Source organism: Mytilus edulis, chromosome 12, assembly GCF_963676685.1.
Source record: "Mytilus edulis chromosome 12, xbMytEdul2.2, whole genome shotgun sequence".
Classification (NCBI taxonomy): domain Eukaryota; kingdom Metazoa; phylum Mollusca; class Bivalvia; order Mytilida; family Mytilidae; genus Mytilus; species Mytilus edulis.
The window spans coordinates 41,249,402-41,276,239 of record NC_092355.1 but is presented as its reverse complement, the minus strand read 5'-3'; the positions used below and the strand labels follow the sequence as shown (position 1 = coordinate 41,276,239).

Sequence of the window (26,838 nt, the reverse complement as noted above, 5' to 3'; positions counted from 1 at the left end):
CGTATCCGTTATTTCACTGATCTTCAAACTGATTTTAAATAGAATATAAATACCCAATAGCAAACACTGATATCTAATTATTTTTTTTAACATTAACATTATGATATTTTTTTATATAGGCTTTGATATACATCGCAGTATGTGACCCCCCCCTTTTTTTTTTATAAAGAAAACCTAATTAACGCTTAAAAAACTAAATTTAAAACATCACCTTAAAGTATGTAGAAGTTAAGATTTATATTACTAAGAAGTGTGTAAAGTTTGATGCAATAATGATAAATCATTTTGAGATATGGCACGACATTTTAAAAAAAAACCACACTCCTGTTTTACTTATAAAGTTCTGTAACTCAAAAAGATTTAATTTGATTTTTCACTAAAAGATTTACAAATCGTTTGACCATTTCAAGAAATAACTTTGTAAAGTTTCATGAAAACTAGATAAGCTGCTCTCAAGTTACCGGCGGTGCGACATGTTTACGCTGGACAGAAAGATAGACGGATAGCTAGACGGACGGACGGACGGACGGACGGACGGACCGAATGACTGATAGATGGAGTAACGGACGGATGGAAGGACGGACGGATGGAAGGACGGACGGACAGACGGGTGTATACAATAATACGTCCTGTCAGAATTGGGACGGGCGTGTAAAAACGCAAAGAAATTAAAAAAAAATCGTAATTAAAGGTCAACAAGTTTTATTATGATATCGGCCAAGTCGATTTATTTGTATATTTGTCTGTCTTATCATTTTCCTATATAACTTTTATATATATTTGAGAAAAATGTATACAAATCGATAAAAAAAAATTTGATATTCGGCATTTATTATAATAAACATAATCCAACTCACATAATCCGATTTCCCGGGTGTCCCTGTTTTCTCATTTCTTACAATATTTTAATTCGGTATACACTTTATAAGATAAGTGGCGAATCTAGATGACGTATAGGTTGCACGCCCCGACCCCACCTCCGATTGCCAAAACTATATTGATTCCTGTATTTAACGATTTTGTAAAGCAAAAAATAATCAAAATATTGTTCGACTTGCTACGCTCGGCGGTATGTAAAAGTTGTTCGAAATACGCCCACTTTGAAATAATCCGTCTGTCCGTATATATTGTCAAAATATATTGACCAACGTCAGTGTACGATCATCATAACACAATGGCGACAGTAAAGACTCGGTTTTTTGAATAATGTTAACAAAATAATTATTATTGAATTTTATCGATGACCTGAGACTATTATACTAATTTGTACAAAGCAGTATAGTTACAATTAGTGATAAATAAATTTTATTTTAATGCATGGTAGTTGTCATCTTTCATTCATTTTCTATGTCGATTATGCATGCATATACATTTGTCTTATTATCAACGTTTATCCTTAAGAAGATTTATTTTTAACGATCATAGAAAAGATTACATACAAGGAATGATTAGATTACTTATAAAGGTGTCCATTCTTTTGTGCGAGAAAATCACATATCAATTGTGTGTTTCGATTTTTAAGACAGTAAACTTTAATTTCAAGTTTAAACATGTTCAACATATTTTCCCATAACTCATATAGAAAACGCATATTTAGAGAGCTTTAATCTCAATATGCTGTTAAAAAAGTTCGGAATGCAAAGTAAAATTAAAATATTTGTGTTCTATAAGAGTAGGAATTTGCTTATTATTTATTTGAATCTGAGACTCATATTAATAATAAGCCGCTGTCCGGTGAACGAACTTGTTTTCGAACGACCCACAAAACTCCTTTTGAACGCTGAAGTTAAATAATCAATTATAATGTAATGCGATTATGAATTTTTTTATTTGACCAAACCGGGTTATGCATTTTGAAATCTATGACGAAACCGGGTTGTATACATTGACGAAACCGGCCAGTTCCATTTTGACATGACCCACTTCTTTCGTTCCATACACAGAGTTACAATTATTGAGATGCTCATAATAACTAAATTTGCAATCTCCGTGTCAATATCTATCTTCCCGTACCTTTCTTTCCGTACAATGTGAACAATTTAACGAGAAATTAAACAATTTCGAGGCAAGGTTCACTCAATTCGTCATTTTGACGTGCATTTTTACTTATTTCTCCATTAATATAGAACGGTTGTAGAAAATATTGCATCTCACAATAGAAAATAGTTGTATTTGTATATATATTCTTCGATATCATTAAAAAAAAATAAGAAAATAAGGAGAAACCTATCTTTCTTCTGTCTATTGATGTTCCGTCATTGTGCCGGATGTTAGATACCATCGAGTCCGATCAAATTCTGCCGGTGTGGTTTAGACACAGTGATCATTATCACCTGGATACTAGTACGTCATATCAATAAAGTTAAAATTAAACTGAGTTGTTTTATTGCTTATGGAATTATAAGTCTCAAGATCGATTAATCTGTATTACTTATAATGTAATAAGATACATCGATGTAAGGGTAGATCAACAAGATACTTCCCTTGCTAAATAAATCCTTTAATTCACTCATCGGTACGTTAACTTTGAGTGAGACGAACATACATTTGGCACGTAATCAGGGAGTATAGAACCTGTGGTGTCACACCTTTCGAAAGGACAAACCTATAATTTCTAAGGTCTAGGGTCATACTTCATCATAACTCTCTACACGATATATACACTGCCTTTTCGTATTATTGCACATAGAAATAGACTGAAGACCATTAAAGACATTCCGGAATCTTACTTATGCACTAAATTGCTAATAAAAAAAATTGATTCAATTTTACAAAACTGTTATACATAGCTCTAAAACTAAAAATGGGATATCTTTCTAACGACTCGATGACAAAGCAATTTAGAAAATGTACAAATGCATCAATAGTTTAAAAAAAAACTAATCACATTTCCTTTTTTCAGTATGTAAGTACAAAGTTCAAGTATCAGTAAGAGAAGTATATATATTATTTTAACTGCAATGCAACACTAGTAGCTGTATTTCCGGTAAGGTACATTTTTTTGCCAGATTTGATATAATATTTAACCATCGGACGTAAGTCATGAACAAATTAGACAAAAAAAGACAAAGAGTAACACTTGTCTTGTCAAGCATATATAAGAGCACAAACTATGATGGCTAAAGATTTTAAAAGAAAATGTTTTTTTTCTATACAAGATACATTGGGAACGCCGTGGCTTAGTGTTCTAAGTATGCAAACCAGTTTATCAACAGCATGTCAATACTGGTGTTTTGAGTTCAAATTTCAACTGTTGTTAGTGTCGATAAACACAAATCAATCAATCAATACACGACACATATATTGCAGGCTAGGCCAAAAAGACATCAATACATCTGTCGTATCAACAAATATATTTTTCATTGCACAAAGAAAGAACTTTTTTTCATAAATAAATCTTAGAAGCGCACATATAAATGTACAACCAAATTATGAATAAAACAATAATTCAGTTCTGGTGAACATTTCAATACAGCTGAAGTGTTGATAATTAGATATTGTTTCTGCAATTTAATATGTGAGCAAAATACAGTATTATAAAACTCAACATCTGCAGTAAAATATGATGCTTTTGCAGTCCGTAAGTGCCCGTTCATGTTATCATAAGCACTTGTATTCTGATATCTGAAACTATACCTGTATGCAGGATTTCCTAGTAATATATTTTCCCACAAATTGCAATAATAAATACACCCCATAATTTCTGAATTTACAGTATCTAACATTGTATGGTCAAGTTTGTTAATTTTGACATGTTCACAGCATCATACATAGTGATATTATAATTGACCTGTCTGCACTCCCATCCAGGTTACACTCTGTTTCTATTTTTTAAAATCTGTTTTAACTATGAATAAGGCTGTTTGTTTCACTTTGGTAGAGTGTATGGTATAGGGGAGGACTGCAATTTCGCAAAAAAATATTAGCCCCGCCACTTTTATTCTAGCCTGATCCAAGTAAGAAATCGATAGCCTTTGTTAGTCTTGTGGGGTTTTTTTTCTGATTGTGGTTCATTTGTATGTTGTGGAGTTTAACGCATCAATTTTCCTGAACTCAAATTGAGAAGAGAAATCGGAAATGTGTAAAACAAATCTAAAAGCACAAAAATACTGAGTTCCGATAACTGACAACAACCCAACCAAAGGGCAGAAAACAGCCGAAGGGCAATAATGTGTCTTCAACACAGCAATATAATTTTGCATCTGGAGGTGGTTTTCAGCTGATCCATTAAATAAATGTACACTAGTGGAAATGGACATCATATAGTATATATTCTGTAAAATGGTCAACTGAAGCCCGCCAACGATTGGGGTTTTTGTTATATTGTCGAAGACGTATTGTGATCTTGGTCTTATGCTCTTTGGTCGAGTTATTGCCTCTCTGACAGGTTTTCCGTTTTCATTGTCTATTCTATTTCATTTTGCGAATACAGAATATTTGTTTGATTTAGTTATGAAAATGATAGAGACGAAAAGCTGTAAGTGTACTCGGAGGTTTCATCTACAGTAAAATTAATAACTACAGTCCGTATATCATTGTTCATTTTTGATTTGATATCGGCAATAATGCAAGTAGTTATTGAGACTATCATATCAGCAATTGTATTGGTGGGTTGTGATAAACAAATTTGAATTACTTCGATAATATGTATGCACTTTAATATGATGCATTGATGTCGGTCAGATAAAAGCAAACGTCTTATGTATTATTGCATATTATCCTCCTTGGGAACATATGTGACTAAAAAGCCTGCACATTTCTGCTGTATAACTCATTAAAACAACATTGCTCATAATGATAAATGTAAAACTATACAACAAATTAAACAGTTTATAACATTTGAATTACTTTAATACCAAAATTTATGACAAACGCGATGATTTAAATTTTCCTATAGTCAACTTTCCATTTCTGTGTAGCAACATCCCAGCGGCACCAGCATATGGAGTATATGTGTCTCAAATAAGACATTGCTCTAGAGTTAGCTCAATGTACGTTGATTTTGTTGAACGAGGAATACTGCTTTCTCAAAAGTTGCTCAGACAGGGCTATGAATCAATCAAATTAAGGTCATCACTCAAGAAAGTTTACGGTCGCCATCATGAGCTGATTGGCCATCATGACAAAAGTGAGACAGAAATCATATCTGATATTCTTCCTCAGTCATAATAACCTTCCGTCAATACCAAACCGAACAAAGAAATAACACGACGGGTGCCGTATACAGTGCAAGAAATGCTTACCCTTCCGGAGCACTTGATTTCACTCCCGGTTTTTAGTGGAGTTCGTGTTGTTTCTTAATTATTATTTATAACTGTTGATGTAAATGTCCTTAGGTTTTGTAGCATATTTACATTGTTTCTCCTTTCTCGTTTTTCCTGTTTGAATGGTTTAACACAAGTCTTTTTGTAGCCTTTAATAGCTTGATGCTCAGTGTTAGCCAAGACTCTGTGTTGTAGGCCGTACTTTAGCCTAAAATGGTTTACTTTTACAAACTGTGACTTGGATGTAGAGTTGTCTCATTGGCACTCATACCACATCTTCTTATACATTGTATCTACATGTATGTTGAAACATTACTGTATTAACTGTCATGGTTATAATGAATGTATTATACCCTGTTGAATAATACTTATATGCTATGACTTTTATCATGAACGGATTAAGGTGGTATGGGAGTCTAAAATAAAAATGATAGAATTTGTTTATACTTTGCCAAAACGTAGTATCTATTGATATATGTTGAAATATATAATGAAAATAATAGGGCACCGCGCATTTTCTCCAGCTACAGGACGCGACAAAATGACACATTTTGTAAGGATTATACAGGAAAAAACACCATTTTGTGGTTAGAAACTAAACAAAATGATAGAATTGTTAAATACTTAAGGAAAAGATAGCTTTCAGACAATGCTTTGAGAATTTCCAAAAAAAAAAGATAGGGTCACCGTGAGTTTTTTCCGGCTTAAATACAAAATAGGAAAATTCCATGTAGAATCCTACAGAAAATGCACTATTTTAGAGTTACCTCCCCTTAAAATGGCAATTTAAAAAAAAAAAAAAAACACAAACAAAAAAAATCAACATTTGCAAAAATATTAATATTTATAATTTATATTCTTATAAATTGGTTCTTTTAAATCAAAATTCATATTAAATATCTGCATTCCTGCATCAAATTTTGCTAACTTGATAGAACATCTGGACCTTTGGTTCACTGTTTTTTACAATCCAAGATGGAAGAAGACACCCATACCACCTTAAGGATACACAATGACACAGTTTTGTCGATTAATATATTCAACGTGCTGGATAAGCCGGTATATACATGTTTATATAAAAACCACAAATATTTTACATTACTTTGTTTTATTGACATATTGTGTTTTAATCATTGCAAATGTGATAGCACTAACCTTGAAATAATTGAAATGTGTTTGTATACAGTTATTTTGCAATAGAATAAATTATTTTAATGTTTATTGTGCCTATTCATTTGTAGTTGGTGTAACTGCACAAGACAGCGTTTGTAAGTGCTCTTAATATAAATAAGAAATACTCGTTCGAAATGAAAAGCAAACAAAGCAAAGTAATATATATTGTTTTTGACAATTCACTGTAACGAGGTGAAGTGAATCTTCAAAGAACAAGACTAAGTTTAAAACTTGATAAAGCTGAACTAGTATTTGTTTAAACCAAGACGTACAAAAAATATACATGTCGAATTTAGTGAAAGCTAAATATAGCTCTATTCTTAGAATTAAAAGATATACAAAAATACAATGGATTAATATATATAGCAGAGCTGTTACGAAAAGAGAAGTATACATGGAAGCATAAATAAATCATTAGATGTTGTCATGTTTAACAATTGCAAGTAACGAAAGCATAAACATCGTTTATGTTTCTATTTAGTTACTAATAAGTACATCCTGTCAAAACTTATTTTTTTGCATTGCATATGTTTTCTCCGATCTCTTTTTACGTCTCTATACTCAAAATTTATTACATATGCACTGATTCATTCTAGAAATGACAAATTTTGTTTTGAAGAATTCTAATTGGCTTATAACTAGCTTTCTTAAAGGGCTGACCAAATTAAATATGGTATTGGTTTTGATTGATCAAAATACTTTATCTGTGCTGTTGCATTAGATAACCAATATGGTTGATACTCATTAGTTTATTTGTTTTAATATAAAAACATCAGTAAGAACCAGAATCTAAAATGCATATACGGCATTTGTGAGAAAACAAATGGTTTGAACGCGTTGAATTTTTTTATGATAATCTCAATCTATGAAAGGGTTATTGATAATTAATTTGATAGTTCTGACACGCCTTTGTGCATTGTTGTGCATGACTGTTGAAATATAAATGCTGTTCCGTTTCGACTACTGTTCTGGTTAATACATAAAGCCGGCTTTCAACTTTCATATTTGATGTTTAAAATAGTATGTTGAACGTCAATTCATATTGCAACATTGTTAAACATAAAATTTTGCAAAACGTTTGTAAACAGGAAGTACTGCAATCAGCATGCTGAAAACCTTGTAAAGTTTTGTTGTATCAATTTTGCATATACTATGAATAAAAATATTTTCAGCATAAACTTTTATTTAGACTAATATCTATTTTTCTTGCAGTCGGATGGAATTCATCAAAAAAGTTTAAAAGAACCAACACAGCAAAACCTGTATATTTTTCCCAATATGTTATCAACAGTTGTACAGTAGTGTGTTGTCTAAAAAGTAAAATCACAAAAATACTGAACTTCGAGGAAAATCAATTCGGAAAGTCCATAATCACATGGCAAAATCAAATAACAAAACGCATCAAAAACGAATGGACAAGAACTGTCATATTCCTGACTTGGTACATGCATTTTCAAATGTAGAAAATGGTGGATTAAACCTGGTTCTATAGCGCTAACCCTCTCACTTTAATGACAGTCTAAATGTGTTAACTAGAAATTTCGAAATTTCAATTATTAGAAACTTTCAGTTTTTAAATGTATGATTAATATGACAGTTGTTTTCCGTTAGTTTTGTTTGTTGAGAACAATAATTTTGTCGATTTTAGATGACTTTGACTATTTGAATTTAATTTTGGAGTTCGTTTTTTTTTTTATAACTTTTATGTTTACGTCTCGAACTCAAAACACTGACTTTAGTATTTTATAGAAGTTTTTTTTAAAATACCATGTGTTAGCACTACGAATTTACAATAAAGTGTGCGTTGTCGAAAGCAGTACGAGTATCTTTTTCATGAGCATTTCGTATACACACATAGTAGCCTCGGATCAGAACAAACGGATGATTAAATCAATCAATCACATCTGTGTAAACATTGGCACATAGAATTCAAAAATGAGTAAGCTGATCTGACTAAAGCCATCTATAACAAGAAGTTAAAAAGCTTTGTTTCCAATAATTTTAGAGATCAGTATAGATCCTTACAAATCAATGTTGAAAAAGATAAAATTGAGAATGGAAATGGAAATGGGGAGTGTGTCAAAGAGACAACAACCCGGCCAAGAGCACATTAGTTTACTACGAAATTAAAGATGTAGATTGACGTCATGTTAGTTACTTCAATACCAAAATAATTAATAGGTTTTTTCAATATTCTACCTGAACATGCTGAATGGATAAAGAAAAAAAATTAGAGCAGAAACAGCTCTATGACACTAATTGATCTTCAACAAGGCTAGACAAATCTGAACCCGGAAGCGATCTTCAACTGGTTCCTTAAATCATATCAAAATAAAAAGATGTAGGATGACCGCCAAAGATACAACATAACCACAAGTGACTTAAATGACAAAGACCATCGTCTGGCCTTTGTGACACAAGTAAAAATAATTCAAACGAGAAAATTTACGGCCTGATATAGATCAAAATAACCAACGAAAAACAAATATTATATGCAGTACCAACCTACAATCACTGAATTGCATGTTCCTGATTAGAACGTGGCGGGATTTAACTTGTTTGAAGGTACTTACCCTCCCCTTACCTTGAAAGGTGGTGAATCATTAAAGCATAATGAAAACCTATAGCTAGAGGCTTTTAAAGCTGGTGTCGTTCACTTAGATATATGTGTAAATCAAGCAAATGACACCTTCAAACAGTGTAGATTCATGACATTTAATCTCTAATTTGTTTTTGATTTGTTTTGTTTTTATTTTGTTTGTTATCTTGTATTACTGATCTTTAAGTCTGTTTATGTTTCTTTGTATCTTCTTTAGTTATGTTTTAAACACAAAACAGGGTAAAATATCGTCATTTAAGGGCAATCACTCCTATGAAGAGTGACATTCTACTTACTATATCGGCAACCATTGACTTTTTAATAGATCTTGCCTTGCTGATCATGTTTGTGATTTAAAGTGTTTATTTATCTATCATAATATCATATAAGGCATAACTGGATAAAAATGTTTCTCTCTAAATATTATAGTTTTCATGATACATTTTAATCATTTTTTGTTAATAGCCAAAAATGAAATAAAATGGTAAAATTTGTCATTTATGGGCAATACAATGTAGCTCCTAAAAGAATTAGTCTTACTGATTTTACGTGTACAGACAACTGTAAGAGCTAATAAATCTGATTTTTTTTTGTTCCTTTCTGATTTTCTCTATTTATACATGTTATAACGGTTCAAAAAATAAAATCAGTAGACAAATCTTGCATTCAACCCCTATGTTTTATATGCAACCATGTCAACCATTTTGATTGAAACGCGGTGTCATCAGACATATTTTCAAAACTATATACCCAAATGATGATTGTGGCCAAGTTTGGTTAAATTTGTCTTTGTAGTTTCAGAGGAGAAGATTTATGTATAAGATTTCAAATATTAACAAACCACTGTTAAGAATTTACCATAAAGGACAATAACTCATTAAGGCGTCAGTTGACCATTTTTAAGTTAAGTTATTTGTGGCTCTTACTTTGCTGAACATTATTGCTGTTTAAAGTTTATCTCTGTTTATAATAATATGCAAGACAATAGTCAAAAATGTAAAATTTAAAACTACCAATTCAGGGCTAGTAATCTAACAACAGGTTTTCTTGTGCGTCTGAAAATACCAGGGCAGATAAATATTGCTGTTTTATTTTCAGAGATATAAGCCAAAAACTTCATTTTACCCCATGTTCTTTTTTATAACCATTTTGGTTGGTGGGTGGAATCCTCAGATATTTTTAAACTAGAATGATTTAATTCTTAAAAGAATGATAAAGGCAAGTTTGGTTTCACTTAAGATTAGTAGCACAATGCAAAGGTTTTTTTCACTCCCAATCAGACAACTTTAAACTGATGTAATTCATTTCATCCTTCTTTATATTTTATAAATGAGGTACCAAAAGAAAAAAGAAAGATTAATCTTTCAAATTGTGATAATTTCATTTTGACATAATTATTACATAATCAATTGTTATGTAATTAGTAATTGCATTATTGTGATGTCCATACTTGAATGAATTTAGCGTCTTTGTTCTTTTTTTCAACTTTTGATCTTCAGTGCTGTACAACTTTGTACTTTTTTTCGCTTTCGATCTTTTATATCTGGGCGTCACTGGTGAGTCTTGTGTGGACGAGGCGCGTTTTTTGCGTATTAAATTTTAAACCTCATGCTTTTTGTTATTCATTAATCATGTGTTTCTTTGTCTAATACGTTTTCCTATTTATTTGTATTGTAGTCCTGTAATATTATGTTGTTATTTCTATGTTATATTTAACATTGCCATTAAAGTGCGAGGTTTGGCATGCCACAAAACCAGGTTCAACCCACCATTTTTTCCTTTAAAAATGTCCTGTACCAAGTCAGGAATATGGCCATTGTTATATTATAGTTCGTTTCTGTGTGTGTTACAATTTAACGTTGCGTCGTTTGTTTTCTCTTATTTTTGAGTGTAAATTGACATTGCGATAAGACGTGTCACGGTACTTGTCTATCCCAAATTCATGTATTTGGTTTTGATGTTATATTTGTTATTCTCGTGGGATTTTGTCTGATGCTTGGTCCGTTTCTGTGTGTGTTAGTTACATTGTAGTGTTGTGTCGTTGTTCTCCTCTTATATTTATGCGTTTCCGTCAGTTTTAGTTTGTTACCCCGATTTTGTTTTTTGTCCATGGATTTATGAGTTTGAACAGCGATATACTACTGTTGCCTTTATTCTTCATAGCATCCCAAAATATTTTATAGATTCTTGTACAACACAGCTTGACCTCCAAAACAGTGTCTCAGATTTAAAAAAACATCAATAGAAACATATTTTATACCCAATTTAATTCAGTGATCTCTTATGAATTGATGTTGCAAACTTCATTGAAAATTTATGAGAGTATGCAATACAATAGGAAAAATCTGAGACATAGTTTGGGAGGTCAAACTGTGTCGTGCAGGAATCTTTAAAATATTTTAGGATGCTATGAATAACAAAGAAGCTAAATGCATTGAAGTATGGACATCACAATATAGCAACTAATTACATAACAATTAATTATGTAACAATTATGTCATAAAGAAATCATCACAATTTGAAAGATTAATCATTCTTCTTTTTGGTACCTCATTTATAAAATTTAAGGAGGGATGAGTGGAATTACATCAGTTTAAAGATGTCTGATTGGGGATGAAAAATCTTTGTATTGTGCTACCTTAAGTAGTTTCAGATGTGAAGATTTTTGTAAAAGTTAACGGACCACGACGGACGACAAGTATATTGACCCTAAGTTGTCTTTCAGGTATTCTTGTCTTTGGGTATTCGTCTCATTATCTGTGGTTATCACATGTACAGAACGAATCTTTATCTAAAACTATATAAGATCACAATATCGATGCCAAGTAGCGACGTCAAATATACTGTTGCGTAAGTACCGCAGTAGACGACGGTAAGACGTTCACCAATTATAAGAAAATGTCTATTCCAAGAAAGTAATATTCAACACAAATAAACACACTCATAAAGCATAAGTAAACCGATCAAAATGTATGTATCCAAACAGTCGGTAGTGGTCACTTCTCAGAAAAGATGACTAAAATATGTATATTTTCGTTAATTGTATTTAATTTTTTGCATTGGTTTTGGAATGTTAAAACTTCGACAACAAATAGTCAAACATATATGATGTAACCCAATTATTTTTTTTAAATATTTTTAAATAATGACAATAGGAACTGAAACGAGATTCTAAATCACTGTTACTGTTACAGCTATGTTTTAACAACTGTAAAACAAAACGTTTTGAAAAAATAAATTCAACTATACTTTTGTCTTGTACCATTTGGTTGAGAGAAATAGTGACGAACTTTGTTTTTTCCTATTATCGGTTCCATTTCTTTTGAGTTTCCAAATTCGAATCCTTGTATCCACCATTCACAACTTACATAACCTATTGCGATTGAGACTTATATTGCCCCTAAGTTGTCTTTTATGTATCCTTGTCTTTGGGTTTTCGTCTCATTATCTGTGGTTATCACATATGTTTTAATATTTTTAAATAATGAGAATAGGAATTGAAACAATATTTCAAATCACTATTACTGAGCTATTTTTTAACAAGTGTACAAGCAAAATTTTTGAAAAAATAAATACAACAGTGACGAATTTTGTTTATGCCTACTATCGGTTCCATTTCTTTTTTGTTTCCAAATTTGTTCCTTATATCCACCATGCATAACTTACATGAGCCCATTGTGATCCAACACGTCAAATTAAATATTCCAAAATAAAAGTACAGTATTTTTATTGTGTATACCTCGTCAGAGTGTTGAACAGGTTGTTTTTACTAATGAATATTTACTAACATCCTATTACAACCAATAATGTTACGTAGGATCCATTCCTGATTACCATTTAACACAATTATTTTGGTTATCATATGCATTTACAACCGAAATTTGTCTTATGTGCATAATGCTTTGCAAACCGTGGATTTTGATAACATGTTCAGTAGATTTTGATCTGTTTTTCCTGTTGCATCTGCAGTACGTTACTTTAGATAGCTGCGTTCGCAGATTCCGTTATTCCTGTGCCACTGATAGCCGTGAGGTAGATGCTCTCACGTGTTATGATATAATCGAGCAGGATGTTAACCTTATCACATGTGGCCATATATCAAAGTAAGTTTTCAATCGAAAGTCAAGTCCGGAAACCACAATTAACAGTAACTTCGTAGTGCGGGATAACAGTCACTTGAAATATCTTTATTTTACTTCCGTCGCTGCGACGTTGTGTCAATTACGAACGACTAAAGTTGTAACGCAAATTGTCAGTTTTGTTCCGGAACTGCAGGTCTTTGTAGATAGTATATACAAAATTATCACTAGGGACAATCCGAAAACGATAACACGCTATGCAATGTGCTCATTGATATTGAATAAAAAAATTATGTTATATATTGTCTTGTGTGTGTGATTTTGTTGCGTTGATTCATTCATATGACCCACAGTTAATACTTTTGTAGTTTATTGTAATTTTTTGTCGTAAATTAATGGAAGTTTGTCCGTTGTTATGTTGTGGTTTACATGTTGTGTAGTATTATATTATTCATTTATGTATTTTTCTGAAATTAATATTTTTGCATTCATGTGTACTGTATTTCTGTCACGTACATGTAATGGTGTCATTTTAGCGGTATGTTTAACATTGACATATAAGCGAGAGGTTTTGCTAGCCACAAAACCAGGTTCATCTCACCATTATTTAGCAGTTGAAATCAAATATCCTGTTTCTATGTTTGTTGACGTTTGGTTTTGTAGTAGTTCTGTGTTTCTGTTGTTTCGTTGTTTTCCTCTTATAGTTGATGTGTTTCACTCGGATTGGTTTGTGACCCGGATTTGTTTTTTTTTCGCAGAATCGATTCATGACTAGAGTGATTAGTCAATACTATTGTTGCTTTTTTAATGGGCACTTATAATTATTAAGTATATACCATTTCCATTCTTTTGAACAAAGGTGTAAAAATCTGAAGTGTATATTCATTACAAATTGCCATTTTTTAATCGATCCAATTCCGGCCAAATATCGAAAGTCCTTTGGTGAGTTAGTTCTAAGATAAGCAGCAGTTTCACTACAAACTCCTCAGAGTCTGTAAAATCGAGCACACATTTTACTCGACTAGTCTCGACATTGTCTCGACTGTGCTTAACTGTACTTAAGTGTACTCGACTAGGTCTCGACTTTACTTAATTAGTCTGATTCAGTACTTGATGATCTTTGTGTAGTCTGAAATGGTCTTGACCAAGGCTCGACCTGTCTCGACCTGTCTTGACTAGTCTCGACCTGTCTCGACTAGTCTCGACTCAGTCTCAACCAGTCTCGACCTGTCTCGACTAGTCTTGACCTTCAAATTTAGTTTTGACTGGTGTAAATCAGCCCACCTAACTAAATTAAATATTGATCTTACAAAATTCAAGCTTATTAGGTAGTTTGATTTATTGCTGTGAAATGAAAGAATTTAATTTTACAATATGTAAAAAAAAATTATTATATAAAAATTCAGATAGGCATCTTTAATTTTTTTTATAACTTTTTCAAATCAACTTGGATTGTCATCAAACTATGCAGATATCTTACATATATATCAAGCTTACTGAATCCCATTTCATTTAGTTTTTTGTTGTATTGCTGTAAAATTTAAGAATTTAAGTAATCTTGGTAAAAAAAAGCTAGGATTTGCAATTCGGACAAAATAGAGATAGTACACTTTAATTTTTTTTATAACTTTTTCAAATCAACTAGGATTTTCATCAAACTATGCAGCTATCTCAGATATATGTCAAGCTTATTGAATCCCATTTCATTTAGTTTTTTGTTGTATTGCTGTAAAATTTAAGAATTAAAGTAATCTTGGTAAAAAAAAGCTAGGATTTGCAATTCGGACAAAATAGAGATAGTATACACTTTAATTTTTTTAATAACTTTTCCAAATCAACTTGGATTTTAATCAAACTATGCAGCTATCTTAAATGTATACTAAGCTTACTAAATCCCAGGTCATTTTGTTTTTTGTTGTATTGCTGTCAAATTCAAGAATTAAATTAATCTAGGTCAAAAAAGCTAGAATTTGCAGTTCGAACAAAATAGAGATAGTACACTTTAATTTTTTTTATAACTTTTTAAATTCAACTTGGATTTTATTGAAACTATATAGCTACCTTGGTGATGTATTCATCTTACTGAATCCCAGGTTGTTATAAAGTTTGTTGTATTGCTGTCAAATTTAAGAATTAATTTAATCTAGGTAAAAAAAGCTAGGATTTGCAGTTTTGACAAAATAGAGATGGTACACTTTAATTTTTTTCATAACTTTTTCGAATCAACTTAGATTTTCATCAAACTCTACAAATATCTTTGCAATATATTGATCTTACTGAATCATAGGTTGTTATTTTGTTTAATGTATTTCTGTTAAATTTAAGAATTTAATTAACCTAGGCTAAAAAGCTACGATATTGGAAATATATCTTTTCTCATAATTTGGGAAAAAGTATATATAAAATAGTTATATAATTCCTTTAATGTTTTATTCCTTTTGATATACACTATATAAATATATCAAAAAGGGATGAAACATTAGAAATTATTAAAATAGTTCTTCTGATTTGCGGTGATTTATAAAGCAATACCTTCTGCTTGGGGCAAACTTATTAAAAAGATCACATTTACCAGAGAGTTTTAAATTCTAAATAACATTTATTCAAAGTTGCAACATCCTGTTAAATCTAAATCGCAGGGCTTTTAATTCACTAGATAAGTAATACACGAGTTTAAGAAAAGTAGGGCTTTCTTTTTACCTGTAAAACTCACGTGTACTGATGTAATTAAATCATGTATAGTGCCATGTCATTAAATTTGACAAAAAAATATTTCAAAACTTAATAACAACCTGGGATTTAGTAAGATCACCAAGGTAGCTATATAGTTTTAATAAAATCCAAGTTGATTTGAAAAAGTCATTAAAAAACTTAAAGTGTACTATCTCTATTTTGTTCGAACTGCAAATTCTATCTTTTTTGACCTAGATTAATTTAATTCTTAAATTTTACAGCAATACAACAAAAAACTAAATGAAATGGGATTCAGTAAGCTTGATATATATCTAAGATAGCTGCATAGATTGATGAAAATCCAAGTTGATTTGAAAAAGTAATAAAAAAAATTAAAGTGTACTATCTCTATTTTGTCCGAAATGCAAATCCTAGCTTTTTTTACCAAGATTACTTTAATTCTTAAATTTTACAGCAATACAACAAAAAACTAAATGAAATGGGATTCAGTAAGCTTGATATATATGTAAGATAGCTGCATAGTTTGATGCAAATCCAAGTTGATTTGAAAAAGTTATTAAAAAAATTAAAGTGTACTATCTCTATTTTGTCCGAATTGCAAATCCTAGCTTTTTATACCAAGATTACTTTAATTCTTAAATTTTACAGCAATACAACAAAAAACTAAATGAAATGGGATTCAGTAAGCTTGATATATATGTAAGATAGCTGCATAGTTTGATGCAAATCCAAGTTGATTTGAAAAAGTTATCAAAAAAATTAAAGTGTACTATCTCTATTTTGTCCAAATTGCAAATCCTAGCTTTTTATACCAAGATTACTTTAATTCTTAAATTTTACAGCAATACAACAAAAAACTAAATGAAATGGGATTCAGTAAGTTTGATATATATGTAAGATAGCTGCATAGTTTGATGCAAATCCAAGTTGATTTGAAAAAGTTATTAAAAAAATTAAAGTGTACTATCTCTATTTTTTGTCCGAATTGCAAATCCTAGCTTTTTATACCAAGATTACTTTAATTCTTTAATTTTACAGCAATACAACAAAAAACTAAATGAAATGGGATTCAGTAAGCTTGATATATATGTAAGATAGCTGCATAGTTTGATGCAAATCCAAGTTAATTTGAAAAAGTTATTAAAAAAATTAAAGTGTACTATCTCTATTTTTTGTCCGAATTGCAAATCCTAGCTTTTTATACCAAGATTACTTTAATTCTTCAATTTTACAGCAATACAACAAAAAACTAAATGAAATGGGATTCAGTAAGCTTGATATATATCTAAGATATCTGCATAGTTTGATGACAATCCAAGTTGATTTGAAAAAGTTATAAAAAAAATTAAAGATTCCTATCTGAATTTTTATATAATAATTTCTTTTTACATATTGTAAAATTAAATTCTTTCATTTCACAGCAATAAATCAAACTATCTAATAAGCTTGAATTTTGTAAGATCAATATTTAATTTAGTTAGATGGGCTGATTTACTACAGTCAAAACTAAATTTGAAGGTCAAGCCTAGTCGAGACAGGTCGAGACTGGTTGAGACTGAGTCGAGACTAGTCGAGACAGGTCGAGACTAGTCAAGACAGGTCGAGACAGGTCGAGCCTTGGTCAAGACCATTTCAGACTACACAAAGATCATCAAGTACTGAATCAGACTAATTAAGTAAAGTCGAGACCTAGTCGAGTACACTTAAGTACAGTTAAGCACAGTCGAGACAATGTCGAGACTAGTCGAGTAAAATGTGTGCTCGATTTTACTGGTCGAGCACAAAAACTGGTCAATTCAGACTCTGAGGAGTTTGTAGTGTTTTGGATCAAACGGTCATTATAAAAAAGAAAGAAATTAAAGTCCTTTTGTATTCCAATATAAAATTAATACCTGGTAATGCTCATTGCACCGCCGGACTATGGACACAATTCACACTTTGGTTTGACACCTACGTCACAGGTTTAACAATTATATTGATAATATAAACAGATAAAAATAAATGAACTTCAAGGTTTTCTCTTTCCCTATTATATATGTTCTTTACAATGTCACAAAAAGTAGATTTCGTCGTCAATTATACTTAGCATAAACAGTGAGAGTATAAATCTGTTAATGTCAGTTCCAAGGTTGTGTACGCCAGAGCCGTTTTAGCTTTACCAGATCGGTCAGATTTCATAGATATTTAATCATCATGCATTGTACCTACATTTTCCCCATCTTTAAATCTTCACAGATACTATTCATTGGGAAGCAATGATTATGTCAAATATGATCTTCTTTGTCTTTTTCTGAAATGCGATCATGAAACTGACAGATTTAAAACGGTACCCAAGGGGATATCATGATAAGCATTTTGAGGCACTTGGCAGTATTTAAAGTTCCGGAATTGACTTGCTGTGGATAAATTATGCGATTAAGAATGTTCAGACATAACAACAAATGCTGGTTTCAAGAACTTAGATATGTTCTCAAATCAAAACTGATCCATCAAAGTTATGAATTAGAACGACTGAACTTAACGGTGGCTATCATCAAATGGTTGATTAACAGTGTTTCTGATACAATAAGTAGATGTAGTTTGAATTCTGATAAGACAAATACCAAACAGAGGTCACACGACGTGCATGTTAACAAATATACGACTTTCGACATGTTTAAAACAAATAACATAAAGCATGTTGTAAAGTGAGCTATACAAAAAAGAAATAGGAAGATATAGTATGATTGACAATGAGAAAACTCTCCATCAGAGAATCAACCAATAACTATTTAAAATTCAATACCTCTGTCCATCAACATTACTCTGAAAGTTTTTTTAACGGGTATGGATAGCGTATTTCAACTCTCCATAATGACAAACACCATGCTTTTGTAAAGATAGATACGGTGATACATTACACAATTCAGAAATCAAATAATAATTGTGCCGTTTCAGAGTCTAATGCTTTCTGAGATATATTTTTACACCAAAACGTTGTGATTGGTTAGAAACGTCCTACACAATAGAAATTCAGCCAATGACGTGACTATATTTATATTTTGGGGTACGAGCAATGACATAACCTATCATCCTTTAGATTCTTAAACGATCAATTCCTAAAAAGTTTCTAATAGATGATAAGCAATAAGAGGTAGCGTTACGTTTTAAGTCCTTTCCTGATTCCTTAACTTGATGACATAGATTTTTAGCATTCTGTATCTATTTAATTACATCATTCCTATATTTTAAAAGTATAACAACACTACCGAACCCGCACTAGAGAGTATATCAGTACATGAATAAAAAATGTGTGGCATACGATTATTGAGCAACCCCACGACATGAATATTCAAAAACATCAAGAGGTCAATATTTAGTAGGACTCTGTATTATGTCAATGTACAACAACACTGACTGAAAGGATTGCTTACTGCATAATGATAACTGGGTCCTTTGAGAGATTTTCACATAGACATTAAAGCGTAATATTAGAGAAATCGTTCTACATTGTTTTAGAAAAATTAATTAATTTTGAAAATTGAACACTTGACGAGAAATAAAGACCTATAGATGTATAGATACAGTTGGTATATTTCAAATATATCTTGACAATAAATAGCAGATAAAATCGCAGAACAAATGGATATGTTGAAATGTGCATAAGAATGAAACATGGCATTATATAAAGATAAGTAAATCCGTTAGGTAAATTAAATTTTGATAATTGATAATTTTGACCAACCCATTTCAACATGAAGTGTTTCGCGTGAACCAACACTGACTGTATAGCCCCTTTGTAGCTCAATCGACCCCACACTTGTTCCACTCTGGTATTTTTTGCCATATTTCCCTTGAATGTATACCCGAGATAGAGGAATATTATTTTTATAAATTTCAAAAGCTGTATCGATCGTATCAGAGTTGACTGTCACCGCAATAATGTTAAGCCTATCTACTACCACTGTAAAAGTTCCAGTTGAATTAATGACCGACAGGTTACTTATTCCGGTCGATGTCTTAACTTTGTTAAACTTGATTACCTTGTCAGAGGTAACTTTCCCACTTTCGTTTCAGGCAGTGAAGGCAACCGAAAATTAATGCATATAATTCTTTTTAAATGAGTCAAATTTTCATTTTAACATAAGGCAATTGGAAAGAATGATAAAAGATATGAATTTTGATCTGTTTCTACATTTCAACAGCAACATATAATCGTCTGAGTTCAATTGTAATACATTCAAACTTGCAAAAACAAAAAGTAAAATCACAAAAATACTGAACTCAGAGGAAAATCAAATATGAAATTCCCAAATCATGACAAAATCAAATGACAAAACACATAAAAAAAGAATGGACAACAACTTTCATATTTCTGACTTGATACAGGCATTTTCAAATGTAGAAAATGGAGAATAAAACCTGGTTTTATAGCGCTAAACCTCTCACTTTGTATGACTGTCCTATCAAGTTTCGTTATATTTACAATGATGCGTGAACTAAACAGAACATTGCAGACAAATAAATAAAATAGTCAAAATACGGGTACAGCATTCATCATCGTGTGACAATTTTAAAAGAAACAATTAAACAGAACACAAAAGCATCTACCAAATTAAAAACACATTCACTGCTGTGTCTGACGTCAGAAAATGTATATGTCATATATTTTTGTCGTTAAATGTTTATACAAACAATTTTAAAATTTCACATGGGCAATGTTAGCATACAGGGTTAAAACATCAAAATATGTAAGAATTAATTTTAGAAATAGTCCGAGATTTAAATTGGTCCAAAAGTTCTATGAATTTATAAGAATCCACGAATAGTTCATTCCACTGCGTGATTAAATAATTTTGACGTTTGTGGTTCAACGTATTTTCTAATTCACAATAGAAATATAACATAATGACATTTAATAGAACAATAACATACTGACATATTATAGAACAATAACATACTGACAGGATCTTTAAAAGTACAGAGTCACGTTATAAGAACAAAAGAAACACAAAAAGTCGCATTTACAAAAAAAAAAAACCAAATGAAAGATAATACAAACACATTGATTAGTTTCCAAACTTGCTATTTTCAAATCGAAGGCTCCAGTTAACCGTTTAATAGCTGTATCTGAAATAAGTATTATAAAATAATTCCTGAATTACGTAGAATGCCAACAAGAATCATTATCGAAAATAGATTAAAATATTTACTTCGTATCGTGATAATGATATAAAAAAAACACCAAAAAACATAATAATAAAGCAAATAAAGCCATTTAAAAAGTTCTAATTTTCACAAATATTCTAGTAAAATACAAATATTATAATAGATGGCAAATGCAGCATTTAATCTCAAAAGACAAAAACAAATAATTCACACTGTTGAATATATATGCTTACCATTTTGGGTTTGATCCCGGGATATTCGTTCAACGGATGTGAATGGCTGAGTAAGATTTTTGCCAATAGCAGGCACATCCAATTTATTTTGGTGAGTTATTTTCGAAAGAACAATAATATCTTGATTTCTAACCGTATAATATATTCGAGTTGGTTTACTCTGTTTGTTGTTGCCTGTACTTGCTGTTTTAAATTTTCAATTTTACCAACTGATTGGGGTTGACTCAGGATTGCAACGTCTTATGATAGTTTCTGGTTTTCATCCTTCAACATTATATAATTCATTTCTAAATCTTTGAATTTGTTTTTCAAATCTCCCAAATTGTTTTGACTTAAACTGCATGCAGCATTTATAGTATTGACTTTCAACTGCAAAGCCGAAATATCTTGTGCATGATTCGAAACATCCTTCCGTTCAAGAGATTGTACTTTCTGTTGTAAAGTAGTCACTACCTGCTCTAACATATGACGTGATTGTCTTTCCTCCATCAGCAAACCGATGACGGCAATATAATGATTGTCAGTTATAACGCTAGGATAGTTGATCGTCGTTGTGCTGTCAATCAAAATTCCATTTATGAGGTCAGAAAGTACGCATCGGAAGAGGACGAAAAGAATCTTTAGATTATGAAGCATCTCCGTTATTTAAACCACAGACAATTGAACACGACAATACGTGTAATGACCGTAATATGTGTACTATCTGTACTATCTGTACTATCTACTTGTCTTATCTATCTACAGGTTGGTTTGCCCCAATTTAGCATGACTTATAATACAGAACTATATATACTTTTTTTCTTAACACAATCATCATGATCTCTCTTTTCTATGTCAAATCAAATTGTTCAAATGTAACGGTGTAGAGGATTTTCAAGTTAAATTCCGTCCGTGCATTATCGCAGTTTTATTCTATTTTTAATGGAACTTTGATTGACATAGTAAAACGTTGGGTTTTATCAATTTTGATGGTGTGATTGCCACTCACAACGTAACAAAGCAGAACAGTCATGAAATGAGAAAATACATTTTTTAAATATTAAATAGTTATATCTCATTTTTTTTTTAGTTTTTGTTATTATCTAGTATCGTGTTTTATTACCCTATCAAATTAGTAATAAATAACAATTGAAATTTTAAGTTAATTACAAGTTTTCCATTGATGCGCATCGATTGGTATTTTTACACAAAAAGTCGTTATGAAATATCTCAGATTCAGATCAATCGTACTTTGGTGTGATTCGCTTCTCGAAACGAAGGTTTTAATTGTGTTATCATCGAACGCGACTTGTCTCAGAATGTTAATTTCATAAGAAGTAACCTTCTGGTGTGCATGATCAGCCGGACAGCAAATCCCATAATGGCGTCGATTTTATTATTATAGTCACGTGATTTTGGATTCAAAAAATTGCTTTTTTTTTAAACGGCAATGACGCCACGAAAACGTCAGCGTAAATACATTTTAAGTTTCTCCCAAAATTAACTACATATATCATTTGATACGGAAGGTTTCAGACTTTCACTGTGTTCATATTTAAAGAGTTAAAACTCAAGACTTTCTTGCAAATTTGATGGTTGAAGTTGAAAAAAAGTTCCGCGGAAGTGACACTTGAAATTAAATAAAAGTAAATTGTAATACCAAACGGAATGGTAACGGGATTTCCTTTATATGAATGATACCTCCTGATTTTATGAACAGAAAATGCCTATTGATAGAAAAACTCGCCAGGTAAAACGGCATTGTGTCAATTCAACAAGCCCCGAAATTGAACGATCAAAGGGGAATAACTCGATCTAAACAACATGCCAAACATAAACAAAGAATGGGCGGCGACAAGAAATGACAAGGACATTATTTTTGCCTGCGAATCACGACTCTTCACATAAATTTCAAAAGATAATATCATAAATCTTTATAAGAAGTTGAAAGTTCCTAAGTAACATGGAAATAGCGATAATATAAAAAAAAGAAGATGTGGTATGATTGCCAATGAGACAACTATCTATAAGTTTAGTTTAGGGCATGTTTGATCTGAACATTGACGATACAGCATACAGTTTGTTTTCGATTGAAACACGTGTGGAGTAATATCTTTTATTCCCAAATAATTTGCCTTCTGTTAAATAATTTATTATGTTTTCCATATTTTTTATAAATTCAGTGGCAGATCCGGAACTTTTCATAAGGGGTACCCCCTGACTGAAATAAAACTGGAAGGCACTCAAAAAAAAAGTCGTCATGCTGTAGTGATTCCCTATATAATCAACCAATGTTTACCCACAGGCACCCCCTCCCCTAGATCTTACTATGAAATGTGGTCCTTCTGGAATTTCAAAAATAATAACATAACAAATATGTCTTTAATGTTAATTTTTCTAGTAACACATACTTTGAATCACTCATTTCTTGCTTACCTACATTGTATATGCATTGAACTAGGAAAATTATTCCATCTATATATTTTTTTCCTAAAAATATTACTGCCCATAAGCATGAGGATGAATTTTTAGTTGGATTGGCTTGTACAGAAGGTATTTACAAGCCCTGGGCAGTTGGACTTTGTGGTTACTGAACAAAGTGATAGCTTTAATTTGATTTTAACACGTCCACCGGTTTTATTGGTGGATACACTCATGACATTTCTAATGCTTATGTTAAATACATTTCTGGTTTACAGATACAATTCACATCACAAAAAAAAAAAATAATAATAATTATGAGAAAAAGAATTGTTTTGAATTATTTGATTTCTGTGTTATAATTAGATGTTTCCATGAAAGAAAAATCTTTCTTAACTGTTTTTATAAAGTACCTGAAGATCAGAAATGTATTTCATTTGAGCATAATTACAATGTCAAGAGGCCCTCTAGCAATCCAGTTCAAATGACAGAAACACATTTAACTTTAATAAAGATGCAATTTTTCAATGATTTCTTTTGAAAACTAAATATATATATATAAGGACACAAACATGTTTCTATTTTTTTTCTTCTATTTTTTTAATAAAAAATGCAAGTGTCCTTTAAACTGAATCATGAGCAGAACTCGTGTTACTGAACCGCCAAAAACACACCCTTTGTAATTAATTCATACATTTAACATTTATTTTTAAATTTTACTGTAGTGCACTAAATTAATTTTGTTTATTAAAATTGAGCTTTGTGTTTGTGTAAAATAATACTTTTTTATAAATACATTTCACTTATGTAGATTTAAAAAGAACATTTTTTTTATAAATAATTTATTTCATTTCATATTTCTTTTTCTTTACTGACTTGAATTGTGTTTTTAAAAAAGCCAAATAATCTTAAAAACTATAGATACATGCTAATCATATTTTTGTATGCAAATTGAAAGCTTTTTATCTTAAATGTTGCCTTTCCAAATTTTTAATTTGTACTTTTTAAATATTTTTGTTGATGGTAATAATGTAAGACTAGTAGACATTTATAATTCTTTAAATAATATGCCGGTTAAAATTAAGCCAGAAACATTTGAAGTAATTTGTTTTCCTAAATTCTTTATTAAACCAATTTAACTCTGAACCAGCATTAATTAAAATGAAACCCAACAGAATACCTGTCTGATAATTTTGATGAACTTAGCTATATGACTTATGATTAACATTTTAAAGAATCAAGCTAATTTAGAAAATTTTGCATATATAAAATTAAAATCCCTTTTCCAGTAACACGATTTAATATTTAAAAGGTACACAGAGTTCTACTCCTGGCTTTAACAAATAAAAGATAATTACCAGCAAAGCCAGAAAGGGGTTATCAAACAAACAACTTAACAACTTAACAAATTAACTCCTTATAATACTGACATATTTACACTTTTACTTTTTTTTCTCAAGCCAACTTACTAATAAAACCAGTTAGATATATTCCAAAGAAATATTTAATTACTGTCATCTCAACAATTTGTACAGCAATAATATGTTAGTGGGCTTTATCAATGAAAGTGGTCTTGCTAATTTCCATAGACCTCAATAATTTTTTGTTTGTTGTGGAATTAAGTTATTTTTAAAACATTCAAAATTGCATTGTTCATGGTTATATGTTGAAAACTGTCTTAAAAATTTCTAATTTTAATAATTAAAGATAGTTATTGTATAAAAAAAGTTGGCATGAAATACATTGAAAAATTAAACCAATACCTAATGTTGAGATTATACAACATTATCAAGAAGCATCTGAAATAACAAACACAGCATTAGTATCACCTCCACCGGCTATCAAATCAATTTAATAACCTTCAAGACATTCAAAAGAGGTAAACTTACTAATATATAGGTTCCCTGAAAACAATCATTAATTATGAATGTTAATGAATATTGATTCTTAAAATTGTTTTTGACCCAGAATTTTTTATGAATCAATAGAACAGAAGTTAAATAATATTTGAAACTAAATAAAAATAACATAATAAACAAAATAAAACAATTAAACATAATCAAAAGTAATTAATTTGTATAAATGCCACCAAGAAGAAGAAATAACCTATTCGGCTTCAATAATCTCGCCCAGGGAACATGGCATTGGAAATAGGCAAGCCAATTTACCACACATACAAGAATAAACTAAAAATGAAATATTCCATTCCAATGATATGGGAAATGTGCTGAACCATTACAGGCTGTAATATGGTATACAGAAATTTTATCAAGCACATATTAATTGGTGAATTTCAACAAGGAGAAGTAAAAAAAAATGTATGTTTTTCACTACCACACATTGCCTAAATGGTGAAGGTCTTTATACATGTAGCATCCTTATTTTTTTTACACATCTTTTGTTCTTAATTGTAAAATGGTAACACATATGTACATCTACACAGTTTCCACCCTTTTCACATCTGAGTTTCATAGAAATTTTTTTTGCTCAAGAAATCATGTTCTAAATTTTTAGTTACTATCATCTAATACTTAACATGCTTAAGCATAACAGGAAAATCCAAAATAGTTAAAATCATTATAACCTGAATTCTGTTTGGTTTTAATGAATGGCTAAAGATTGTTCACTACATTTTCAAGGAGTAAAATTCAAATAACTGTGGAACAAATATACAATCATTGATACTGAACACTTGCATGTCACAGTCAGTGACTAACATTTAATGCCTGAGTATGTGTGGTAGAACCAAGAACGAGATCAATTGTTACTGCTATACACAATTTTATACATGTAATAGGTACAATATGTATCACAGTCTTGTCAAGAATTGCTTCTCAAAAAAAACCTGTGTCAACATGAATTACATTTGGAACAGAAGTTTATTCATTATTCATAAATATTCAAATGAACCTGTCTATGAAGCAGTTAGTGTACAAAAGTCTGGCCAAGAAGTGATCACTTTAGAAATTGAAATCACCACAGCTGACACACATTCAAATGTACAACATATCATGATGTCATTGTGGTTTTAACTTATATTAAAAGTAAACATAAAAATCTAAGAAATTTTTACTAACTCCAATTTGACATCCTAAACAGTAACACGACCAACCCTATGGACAACTTATCAGGATGTCATGAAGGACACTTTAAACTGGTGTGAACAATTTTGTGGTACTCTAAATGGCCCGACTCATGTTCAACTGCATTTCATATCAGACCTATCAAATAAACATGAAAACATCTAC

The 26,838-nt window shown here is 30.8% G+C and overlaps 1 protein-coding gene across 1 annotated transcript in view; it reads left to right on the top strand.

The window, feature by feature from the left end:
• Window positions 1-5,169, top strand: part of LOC139497625 (E3 ubiquitin-protein ligase TRIM71-like) — a 32,349-nt gene extending 27,180 nt beyond the window's left edge. Inside the window, exon 3 of the mRNA XM_071285856.1 lies at window positions 4,920-5,169. Within this exon, the coding sequence (XP_071141957.1) occupies window positions 4,920-5,169 (250 nt within the window). The remainder of the gene's footprint in view (window positions 1-4,919) is intronic.
• The last annotated feature ends 21,669 nt before the right edge of the window (window positions 5,170-26,838 follow it).